Here is a 12,491-nt window from a genome sequence, read left to right on the forward strand (position 1 = left end):
AACCAAACCTCCTTACTTCCTTACTGAGATTAATCACTGAAAACTAAGAGAAGCAGCAATGAGAAACTTAATTTAGGAGAGCGATTTATGAGTTAGGAACCTTTTCAGCTGTGAAATCTGGGGGTTAAGGGAAGGAGGAAGAGAAGAAGAAAAGCCTCTCTTCCCTATATCATGACCCAGCTGGACAAATTAAAATGTTTTGTATTTAAAGCACACCAGCACAAAACGTCAGCATCAAATCTGTAGAGATTTTCTCACTATGTTTCCCCACAGACTGTTCACCTGTTTAGACAGGAACAGAGAGGGCTGGATCCACAGCTCCCCAGATGGGACCTGCAGGGCCATGGCAAGCAGCCTGCAAAAAACAGTTTAAAACTTCAGAGAGCTTGGCAGCTCCGTGGTGCGGCTAGCAGGTGATAGCCAAGCCTGTAAGGTGACAGCGGTCAGCGGTAGAGGTCCAGTGCCCACTGACAGGCAATATGAAGACAGACACGCAAAGGGTGTGTTCCTGAGCCAGAACCGGTCTTTGATGCCACCTACCGGCTCCTCAAACGGCGGCTGGTAGCACTAGGGGCACAGTAACAGGTTAAAAGAACCGGCTCAAACGTACACCCAGTACAGACTAAGACAAGGCCTAGATGAGAGCATCCAACAAGGTCTATCAGGTATAGTTGCGTCAGAGAACAAAAGCAGGAACATCACTTAATCCTTTTAGTCAACAGTTTCATCTTTTACATGGATACTTGTGCTTCAAGGCAGCTTCCCAACCAAAGCTTCATTATTAATTTCACATTCAACCAAACTTAAAATAATCCTCATTACATTTGTGGCCTTAATGATGGCGCACCATTTCCTTTTATTTCTTCTAGCTTATGCAAGGCATGACAACACACAGTTACACACATATAGTAATTTAAGAGTTTAATAGGCTTCTCCAGCAATATCTCAGTGCTATACTCAGTGGAATTTGCTATTATCCCTACACAAAAATAACAAAAAAAAACCAACAACAACCCTGCTTGCACATTGGACAAGCCTCTGAGGAAAAAAAGAGCGTTGAGGTTTCCAGTCTGTAGCAATAACAGCTCAGTAAAAACAGCACAGAAAAGGAAACCTATGAATCTTCACAACAATTTATAAGCGACTAGAACACATCTAGAATTACTTGTCTTAAATTTCAAAACAATTCCTATGTTTGCTTGATTTCAGCAAAATGTACTTTTAGTGTCGCTGAACTCTTAACCCAGTTCAAGTGCTTTTAGTGAAATCGGTATGACTACTTAAAGCTGAATTCAGTTTCTGAAACAACAGACCAAGAACATGTTAAATTACATCCTATCTTAAGACTGTTCTAAAACTCTAAGAAACATAACTATAAAAGGCACAAATACCAAGGAAGAATCAACCCCATGCAACGCCACAGGCTTGGGGAGGAGTGGCTAGAGAGCTGCCTGGAGGAAAAGGGCCTGGGGGTGTTGGCTGACAGCCAGCTGAACATGAGCCAGCAGTGTGCCCAGGTGGCCAAGAAGGCCAACAGCAACCTGGCTTGTATCAGGAAGAGTGTGGCCAGCAGGAGCGGGGAGGCAATCGTGCCCCTGTACTTGGCACTGGTGAGGCCGCACCTCAAATCCTGTGTTCAGTTTTGGGCCTCTCAGTACAAGAAGGACATGGAGGTGCTGGAGTGTGTCCAGAGAAGGGCAACCAAGTTGGTGAAGGGTCTGGAGAACAAGTCTTATGAGGAGCAGCTAAGGGAACTGGAGTTGTTTAGCCTGGAGAAGAGGAGGCTGAGGGGAGACCTTATCCCTCTCTACAACTACCTGAAAGGAGGCTGTAGCGAGGTGAGGGTCAGACTCTTCTCCCAAGTAACAAGCGATAGGAGGAGAGGAAATGGCCTCAAGCTGCACCAGGGAAAGTTTACTTTGGATATCAGGAAAAAATTCTTTACTGAAAGGGCTGTCAGGCATTGGAACAAGCTTCCCAGGGAGGTGGTGGAGTCTCCATCCCTGGAGGTATTTAAAAGAAGGGTAGACATGTGCTTGAGGATATGGTTTAGTGGTGGACTTGGCAGTGATAGGTTAGCAGTTGGACTCGATGACCTTAAGGGTCTTTTCCAACCTTAACGATTCTATGATTCTATGAAAGGAGTTCCTCTAGACATCAAAAAGGGGAAGAAAATTCAATACAATATTTTCATTAGAAATTTTTCACTCAATTCTTTCCTCTTCATATAAAATATATTTGCATAACACCCAAGATCTGCTACATGTACAAACACAGAGGAACTCTTTACCTGAAAATTGTGTAGTTTTAATATATAAGGACAAAAGGTACTCACGTTATATTCACAAAAACTTGTGTCACCATTTTTTCACCCTTTTGCCCTCTCTAATTCTGTTTGGATTTTTAAAATCGTCTTAATTTTTTTTAACTGCTGCAGATTGAGCTTCTCTTTCTATTACCATTCCTGGACTTTATGAAATAAAGAGAAAACCATGAAACAACAAGATTGCATTCTTCTGAGGGTAGACAGGCAATATCATAAAAGAACAGGCATGGGACATACAGAGGACAGTACATAATAGGGTAAAAAGAAACACTGAAACAAACAAAGCAGGAAAAGGCAAGCAAAGAATAAAGCAAGAAAGAAAAACCATCAGAAGTTTAAAACGCAAGTGAAAGCTTTCAAATGTGCCTTGAAATGTATTTCCAATATCAGACACTGCAGCACTGTCTGGCATTACACTTGCCCAGTGGCACCACACACTCCAATTTCCTAGAACATTTTAATGAAATGTTCAACTTTCTGTAAATATTTTCAAGTTGATATTGTGAACAGAAAGGAGAAGCTGATGGAATGCTAAAAGATTTTTGACAGATGGGGTTATAGGGAAAGTGGTAAAAAGAATGCAGAGACAAAAGATACAGAAGTACCAACAATACTGTAAAGAAAAAATTAGAAAGCTAAATATATCTATGGGATAGGAAAAAAATAATACCCTCCCATCTCCCAAAAAGAACAAACTCATGGTTTTTAACATCAATAACTGACAGCTCTGCTATTAGCTAAACAAGTGATTATTCTTTAAAGCTGCTGTGTTTGTGAAGATCTAGCTTTGCAGATATAATAGCAATTTTTCCCACTCAAAGTAGGAGGCATGCAGCAAACTTGTTATAAAACAGAACTTCCTCCTGCATTTCCCATTTTATTTCCAGGACCTATTCAACTTCCTCTCTTTGGGTTGGATTTGGAGGGGGAAAGACTTCTATTTCTCATAGAATATAAAGTAAGCTAGTGGCAAACAGGACTGAAAAAATTACATGTTCCAACCAGTTCCTCCAATTCATTGTACACTAATACACTTTTATATATTTATTTATATTTTTAAAATTATACAAAAATGGTTTCCAGATAGTCCAGTTCATTGCTCCTACCTGAGATCTTGCTAGTTGATGAGGCAAAGCTGCAATCAGTTTGTAGATCCCCTTCACTTTCAGAGAGAGACAAGAGGTGAAGAAGGCTAGGTCTCTCTGGTTCACTATCCACATCAGTACTGCTATCACATACCTATTTTTTGTAAATAAGTCATTGTATTATCTACTGTTAGTTACCGTTTCAATCTGAAGAAACCAAAGAAAGCATGGTAGATGCAAGATCAACAGTAAATGAAGTTTGAACCCAAACTGTCTGCATTTTTACTTTCTCTGTGAATCACCAGTACATAAAGAAACCCCGCAAAAAAGTATTTTAAAAGGATTTCTCAAGGTAAAAACATTTCTAGTGACCACATTACATTTCAGTCTGCTTCAATGACCAGAAAGTTGGCAATACATAGAATCAAAGCTTGATGAAATAAGTAACTTCAAAAAAGCACGCAGGAGAAGATGGTAGTTGATGATGCCTTTTATATTCTAATTTCCGCCCTATTTACTGACTATCTATGCCAAGACAAAGCAATATTTTTAAACAAGCAGTCTTCCATACTGGAAGAAATATTTGTCTCTCTAAATTAAAAAAAAACAACCCAAACAGTAAAACGGACATGTGGAACCCTGTTTAGAAGACATCCTTCATACCGAAGCGACATTAATACAAGCTAGATGTGTAGCTTGAACAAAGAAGGTTTCTGTTGTTGCTTTTTAAAAAGATATCCAACATCTCATGGGATTTTAGCTTTTCACTTACTGATAATGCTTTGACAGTTTCCCCAGCTGGTCTGTTGCAATATGCCTGTTCGCTCTTCTGAAGATAACGCCTCCAAAAATTGCACAGAATTTCATCCTGATAAATACAAATGGACAGTAATTAGTTCAAAGTTTACAAGATCATTAATTGTTGAGACAACAAAGTGTAATTTCTAACTCAGGAACCTGAATAATGTTTCAGCTGTGATTTTATGAACTGTGATTTATAAAATACGTTTTGAAATTACCAGAGAAACTAAGTTTGTTTTCATATGCTCAATGTTTTTAAACCGGGTGTTGTTCAATTCACTTCAAAAATTACCATCTTTTTACATAGCACCCCCTGTTACACAGTCACAGCACGTAGAACTCACACTGACATCTACATACCTTCATTTGTGGACATACTCCTAATGTTTCCAAAGCTTCAGCTTGTTTCTTGAGCACAAGCTGAAAGCCTTCACAAACATACCATTCACAGCCTCCATCTAAGGAAGAAAAAAAAAAAAGGTATGTTTTTTTGTTTGTACTTTTTCTTTTTTAACCTTATGCACACTTATTTCCACTTAATGTTCTGTTCTCTTGGTATCAGGACAGACACAAGTCTCTCTATTTAATAATTTCAGATCCTAGAGCATAGACCAGCTATGCCAAATACTCCATTAACTTCCATTTCTTCACAGTCTTAATCAAGAAGAAAAGCTAGTGAACAAGCACTGTTGTCCACGCATTTCCCAAGAATAACATATTTCACTATAATTTCTAGTGTGGCAATCAAGTGGAGAGTTAAGTGACCAGTTTTAAAATAACTGAGAACCTGCCATTAAAAAATTAAATACGATCATTTCTTTCCCATCCCCAGCACAGAAAATTGGAACATATTATGGTGGTGAGTCAGGCAAAAAACAACCAATATCACCATGTTCTTTACCATTTTCTCCCACAGGATCACACACATTTAAATGAAAGAAACTTTCTCAGATATTCAGAGCTTCTAGCAAATGTTGGCACAACACAAATTTCATAAGGAATGGGCCTTCTCCAATCTATTCACTGTTCCTTCAGACTGTGTTTCATTTATTTTTTGCCCTTACCTCTCTACATTTACAACTCCTTTTCTACAGGCTTTTGGTCTTAGAAATATTGTCTACATTTCTCAACCTCCTTTTCATTCCCTCCACACCTGTTCTTCATTATTTTTCCTACCAATCACACCTCGCATCTCACCATCTTAGAAGTTACCTGCACAAAGCTTCTGCCCTGCTTTAATGATGTTGGCTTTAGCTGTTAACCACAGATACAGCTTACTGCCATAAATGCATGAAAATAAGCTGCCATAGTATAATTTAACTGCAGTCATACAAGGGACTGTATGAAGCTAAGGATTTCTTTCTTAAGAAGCCTGAGGGATGGCTAATGACCTCCCTAACAGGAGAAATAAAAAGCATGAAGCAGTAGACAGCTCAGACTTTAGGAGCAATACAGGATAAAGACAAGCAGAGGTGTTAAGGTTGTTCCCCTTTTCACTCCTCCCTTTGCACCCCCACAACTGTTATTTTCAAAGGAATGGAGTAATCCACTGCTACTGCAGTTGAGCAAAGATAGGTCAGCATATCAGAGACAGTGATAACCCCATGCTTCGTTTAGCATCGTAATGCATTTTGGCTTTTTCAAAGTGGCCACAACAGTAAAGCATCCATCCATATATCCATCCATCCATCCATCACAGTATACATACATAGCCCCAGCAGCAGCCTCACCATAACACCCTTACTGCAGGTATCACCATACGTAATGACTACTCTTCTCCTGAATCATGAAATTAAAAGTATAGAAGGGACTCTGGATGAAAGATATAATATTGGTTTAGCTATTGTAACTGCATGAAATCTCCTCCATGTAGGTTTGCGTGTAGGTTACAGCGCCAAGTACCTATAACACAACCCAGACTGACATTCCAAGACCTGGGCCACTATCACATCTCACAAAGACAGACAACTTTTCTGGTTTTGTGATAGGCATCACAAGGAAGGAACAAAGGGATCACCATATCTGAATGCATTCTACCAGTATTTTCAGTGACCACTGGCTTCCACAAGTCAAAGTGGTAGTAGGTAACACGTGGTTCTGTTCAATGCAAAAAAACCCACCACCAGGCTCACAGACGTCACCTGTGGCTCAGGAAGTCACCAAAGGTAACTGTTTAAGGTACTGACAGCATTTGGGGGGTGTATTTTGTTCCTGTTCTTACAAGTCTTTCCTAGCTATCTGTTTTGGCCACTCTCAAAGACATAATGGGCTAGGTGAACCCTGGCTGAACAGCCACTCTTATGTAAAATACAGAAGGAAACTCATACATACCAGTTTTTTCCTGCTTTCTTAAACCTTTGGAGATTGTCTGGATTCTTGCATTAGAAATAAAATCAGTGTTTACAACTTCTCTAGTTCTCTGCAAAACAGGAGTACATCTTAGCATGAAAAAAACCCAAACTTGCATAGATTGTCCCATCATAAAACATAGTGGAGGAACTTGTTCAAATTTCCTAAAGGGAGACAGAACATTCTGAACTTTTCATTCAGAAATTACAAAAATAGGATCACTATCTGGGACATACAGGTGACATGGGTTTGCCTACATTAGAACTGTACATGGGTCCAGCAATACCCAGGCAATAACTCTATGGAACCTAGATGTCATGCCCACACTACAGCTATGGCAACAGAGCATCTTAAAATAGCTCATTTTAAATTTTGTGATTTCAAGAAACATTAGTTTTAAACAGTGTCAAGTAAAGCATGGAAAATGAAGAATCACAACACTGCCTTCGACTCCTAATGCCAAGGAGGAAATTTAACATTTTCTTAATATAAAACCAAGAAACAATCAAAATAAACCCTTATCAAGGCCAGTAGCTTAGCTTTTTACCTCAGCAACATTGTGGCAAGATCTGCAATAAAATCTGCCTCCATCAGTGAGACCCCAGTTCACTTCCGAACACTGGGCACAGCGTTCATTAAAATCTCTCTAAAAGGAAGAAAAAAATAGTTTCACACATGTTCAAGTAAAACAAATGGCACCGTTACTAGGCTACCACACAGCCTTTGAGATTATTCATAGAGGAGAATATTTATACCCTTTATATTAGCTCTGGTTGATAACAAGTACTCATAGCATTTGTTATCAGTCATCGATAACTATGAACAAATAATTTTAGCTGGGAAGCCTCAGCTCTTGAGTACGTGAGTGTTTGTACAAGGGGAATAATAATCCACACTTCACACACATGACGTGGCTTGAACAAAACCACCCACCAGAAATGGAAGCGGAGACAAAAAGCAGAGAGGGGGAGATGAAAGTAAAAATACGTTTCTAGGACTGTGAAGAAACACGTGCAGTAGAAGGAAGCCTGCACACGCCGGTGAAGGGACTTGCCGGAAGGGAGGCTTCCCGGGGAAGCCGGAGGAGGAAGGAGAAAAGAAGGGAAACAACGGATTTCAAAAGAAGGTGTTTCTCAGAAGCGCCCCACAGGCGCGTGCTGAGGCCGGGCAGCGCCCCTCGGGCCGTCCCCGGGGCAGGGGGGGAGGGCTGGCGTCACACCCGCGGCCCCCACAGGCCCCGGCCCGGGACGAAGCACCCGGGCTGCCAAGCACCGACCCGGCGGCCGCCAGGCCGAGGGGCCCGGACAGGGCCTCGCCCGCCGCCTCCAGTCCCCGGCCATGCCCGGCGGGCGGAGCGGAACGGAGCGGGGCCGGGGCAAACACCGCCGGGAGCCGCCGGACCTCCCCCCGCCCGCCCCGCAGCCGCTGAACGCCCGGCGGGGAAGCGCCTCCCACGCGGCCGTGGCCGCCGCGCTCCGCCAGCTCCCTCCGGCCCAGTGAAACCAGCCGCCCCCACCGCTCCCCGCGCGCCCGGCCCCACCGTGGCCTCCGCCTCCATGTCGGCAGCCGCCCCGGGGCCCGCACCACGGCAATCGCACCGAGCGGGCGCACTACAGGTCGGCCTGGAAACAGCAGCCCCGGCACTTGGTTCCGCGCCCGCCGCGGGGCCGGGCAGCCCTTTGTCAAGCCTGTCGCCGGCTGGGGGACTGCCATCTCCCTCCCCACCGGCCACTCCAGGCGCCCCTGCGTCCACCCCGTCCCCCCATCTCCCCTCGGCGGAGTGCTTTTGGCGGTGGGGCTGGGAGGCGCTGAGGGACCTCGGCGCTGCGTGGGGTGGCGACAGGCCCGCCGCCGTGAGCACGGGGCCCGCAGGGGCCCTGGGGGGAGAGCAAGGCCCCGGGGGCGCACGGGCGCCTCACCGCTGAGGTGGCAAGGGGTGCTACGCCTCTGAGGGGACGTGGGGGAGCTTCCATGAGGAGACATGGGTGCTTCGCCTCTGAGGGGACGTGGGCGCTTCACCTCAAAGGGGACATCGTCTCCTCAGGGAAGTGCTCATGGGTGCTTCACCTCTGGCAGGACATGGCACGCTCCGCCACAGCAGTGTCCTGGGGACTGGCCACGTGCCGCCTCAGCGCCGAGCCCCTGCCTCCTCGCCCTCCCGTCGCCCTGGCCACATACAGGCGGCGGGTGACCGCTGAGGCTGTGCCGGCGCTGTTGGAAGGGGGACTGCTACTGCCTGTGCAAAAGGAGGCCACAAGAACTCATTTAACTATGTAAAGTGCTTTGAGATCCTTGAATGAGGGAAACTATTATTTGAAATTCACTTTCAATTAAAAAAAAACAAACCCCAAACCTCCAGATCTTGATGTAGGTCTCTATTATTAGCATGCAAGAAATTAATATTTGAAGATGTCTAAACACTGAGATCTGTTATTGCAATAAATTTGCCCACAAAATTGGAGAACAGGTTTAGGCCCCTTAGAAAAAAAAAAAAAAAGGTCCAGTAAGTGAAAGCATGGGAAAAAATTAAAGCTAAAATATACATAGAAAGAGGTGAGGCTGCCTTGACAGCTGTGGTTACATTGATGTTGGAGGATATGTACAGAGCTAGAGGGGAACTGTTGATGTTCAAGAAAAAAAGTTATTACTCATACCAACTGTGATCTTTTTTCAGTGTGGGATGAACATTTGTAACACCCATTAAAGAGAATTACGCATATAATTCCTGACATGTTAAAAAGGTGATTGTCAACCTCACAGAAATGCAGCTAATACTTTGATGAAACAGATCCTGCTTGTGCTTTTAATTTCCATATTTTTTGTTCGCGGAAATACGGTTCTGGGAAAGCAAGGCCAGTTTGTGTGACAGAGTTTGGTCTTTTTGTAATGAATTTCTAAGATGAAATACTACCTTGAAAAAAAATCAGGGTAGCTGTATCTGTGATAAAACAGGAAGAGTTGTGTTCCAGTTGAGAAAATAAGGCGTTGCTCTTGCTGAGAGCGGTGCTTGTGTGTGACTCGAGGCCATGAGCAGGCAGTGGGCCTGCTCAGTTGATTTAACGAAATGGAAGAACTTGTTTAAATTAAGCATGGAAGTGACTGCTTTGATGAGGCAGGACCTCGGAGTTAGGACTTCTGTTTTCTAATTACAGCTGGTCAAAAAAAATGTTAAGGCGTAATCACAGGACTCTGCCAATTTGTCAAAACCTGAACACATCATATTCAATGGCAGCAGTTGAAGATAAGCATGACTGGAAGAAAAGAGTGGGTGACTGCACAGGGAATTATATTGGTGTAATTCTGGGTATACTGGTGTAACGTGCCAGTAAAGTTTTTGAACAGGCAAGGACTAACTCTGCTTTTGGACAACCCGCACTGCTTTTCTGAGCTGCATTTTCCATGCGGGTGAAACAGAGATACAACAAGCAACCAAAATTCGGAAGGGAAGTTGTACAAAGACTAATAATGATATTACTAGTTACTTATTAGTGTCCAGGCTCTATGTAAATGCAAAGCTTCTATCGGTATTTCTTAAGACCATCAATGAATTAGTGCAGGCTAATAATCTAGTAGTAAAAAATCAAAGCATAATAGGGGTAGCAAGTCTTATATCTATTTCTTAAATATTTTTTGAAATGACATGTATAAAACCGGTTTTTCAGCATATAAAATTATGTGTAACCTTTGTCCCTAATTACAAGTTACCCAAGCATACTGATAGGGCTATGATAATTTCAAAGCCAGGAGACAGACTGTCTTCCTGCTTCGGCTCACTTTTCTAATTAAGATCATTATGCATAGTAGTCAGATTGATTCAAGGCTTAGATAAATAATACATCCTGTTGTTTCCATTGATTTGAATTTTTAATGAACCGGGTTCTAATGCTGATATCACATTTCTGCCTCTTGACTGTAGACTTTCTACATGTGAAAACGTAAAAACTAGATATTGGACTGAAAGATATGTCCCTTGGCCTACCCTTGTGCTGGCTCCAGGATACAAATTTCTGTAGCAGAGATTGTCCCCAGAGTCTTTACCCATTGTCAGACACCTACTACAAAGAATTGGAGCAGAAAGGCAACCTCAGCTGCTCCGAAGATTGTACAGATGAACACAGGGCAGATCTATCAGATTCAAGTTAAGAGAAAATGTACATAGTTATTAGCACCTGCAATTTGATTTTTGCACCGTCTCTCCATGGAAGAACTTGTGTTTTAAGACAGACAGAAAACAAAAGGGAAATTAGGAAAACAAGAAGCAGGTGGCTTCGCTCTAACTGATCTTTAAAAGAGACCACACTATAGAAAGGGTCAAGGGGAAAAGCTGTGCCAAGCAGAAGTGTGGAGGCAAAGGTGCAGAGAGACAGTTGTGCAAGAAGCTGGCGGGAGAAGGGACAAAGGTGGGAACAGCACCGAAGCGTAGGGGTTGCAGCAAGCTCGGCAGGGGAGGGTAACAAGGGAGGGGCTGAGCTCAGCAGAGCTTTGAAGGAAGCGACAAGAAGAATGAATTTAACGTTACAGCGTAGACACACCCAGCATTGCCATGCGATAGTTACTGTTTATTACATATCTTCAGCTCTCAGATTTTGATTTTTTTTAAAAAAACATTTCTAGCCCTGCTATGGAAAACCTGAAAATATGACCTGAAACAACAGAAAGCAGGTAATTTTTTTCCCCAAAGTTTACTCAGGTTTTCTTAAGCTGTTCTTAGGATGTGAGCAGCATGAAGTTGAATTTTTGACTACCAAAGCAGCAATACTGCACCCAGGAGGGAAGGCAGACTTATCCAGGCTTATGCACTGAGTATGAAGTTCACACCATCAGCTTCTGCTTTGCACATACACTGCAGCCCAGCCCGTCTCACAGATATACATTGTGGTGCCACATTCTCACTCCAGTTTCACATGTGACTCTGTGCCACAGAGAACTGGTGATCATCTGTGATCATCTAACCAAGGGTGTTTGGAGACACAGACCACAGGGCATTCAGGTGAACTGCTCTAGGAGGTAAAACTCTTTGGGTTTGACCTCCTTGTGTCATCTGAAGCCATGCTGACACGTGGTCAGCAACAAAGTGATTTGGGAGGTCTGCCTGGGGAAGCCGATGTCCTGGATGGAGTCAAGAAAATACCGTATTGTGGGTCCTTGCCTTCAAAGGCAGGATCTCTTTCCTGAGGAGCACCAAGCTGCTGTCTCTCTGTCCATACTGGCAGAGGTTGCACTCCTCAGTACCTGGTTACTACGTTAACCTGATCCTACAGAGATACAGAGTAGGGGAAGGGTACTTCTAGGAGAGAAGGTGATCTTAGCAGCCACAAAGGAACAGAGCAGGCAGTGGGTGTTTGAATGTCCCATTTCACATTCCAGGCATGTATAATGCCTTTATTTTCTCCTTTTTTGGATTTTATTGAGCAGCTAACATGAAACATTCCTTCAAATTGTAATACTTTAGTAGTTTCCAGCTTTACTGAAAGAAAAATACACAGCTTACTGAGGGGAATCTTGGGTTCCACTCTAGCCTTGTGCAGCCGTAGAGCCCTGAAGAGCATGCTCAAGATCATTCTCGGATGTGTTTAATCCACAAATGCAGTGGTATTTTTAAAGGAATCGAGAGCCACCTTGTGGAGCTGGGATTTGCAAAGGGGCTCCAAACACTGCTGCTGGGAACAGCTACTCGCTGCTAGGAATTCAGATACAATGAGATCCTGGAGGTTGTTAATCTGTAAACACACACATGACTGCATACTCTGAGTGCACAGTACACAGCTCCTCTGCTGATTAAAATTGGGTGGCAAAGAAATATGCTTGTGGGCAGTGGCAGGCAGGAATGTAAGACTCAGGGAAAAATGCAGAAAGCAGCAGAATCAAGGAAGCAAAGTAATGTACTCATTACGTCCTACACAGTCTTGGCCGGGGGGTGGTGGTGGTCA

General features: G+C 43.4%; 1 protein-coding gene across 2 annotated transcripts in view; it reads right to left on the minus strand.

Moving 5' to 3' along the window:
• TAF1B (TATA-box binding protein associated factor, RNA polymerase I subunit B) overlaps window positions 1-8,207 on the minus strand; it is a 50,770-nt gene extending 42,563 nt beyond the window's left edge. For both annotated transcript variants that reach the window (XM_075086839.1, XM_075086840.1), the window contains exons 1-6: window positions 8,102-8,207; window positions 7,109-7,207; window positions 6,544-6,631; window positions 4,573-4,670; window positions 4,184-4,279; window positions 3,433-3,565 (exon numbers count right to left, since the gene is read on the minus strand). In XM_075086839.1, coding sequence (XP_074942940.1) covers window positions 3,433-3,565; window positions 4,184-4,279; window positions 4,573-4,670; window positions 6,544-6,631; window positions 7,109-7,207; window positions 8,102-8,119 — 532 coding nt within the window. In that variant the 5' untranslated portion in view covers window positions 8,120-8,207. The remainder of the gene's footprint in view (window positions 1-3,432; window positions 3,566-4,183; window positions 4,280-4,572; window positions 4,671-6,543; window positions 6,632-7,108; window positions 7,208-8,101) is intronic.
• Window positions 8,208-12,491: the final 4,284 nt, after the last annotated feature.

Source organism: Phalacrocorax aristotelis, chromosome 3, assembly GCF_949628215.1.
Source record: "Phalacrocorax aristotelis chromosome 3, bGulAri2.1, whole genome shotgun sequence".
NCBI lineage: Eukaryota > Metazoa > Chordata > Aves > Suliformes > Phalacrocoracidae > Phalacrocorax > Phalacrocorax aristotelis.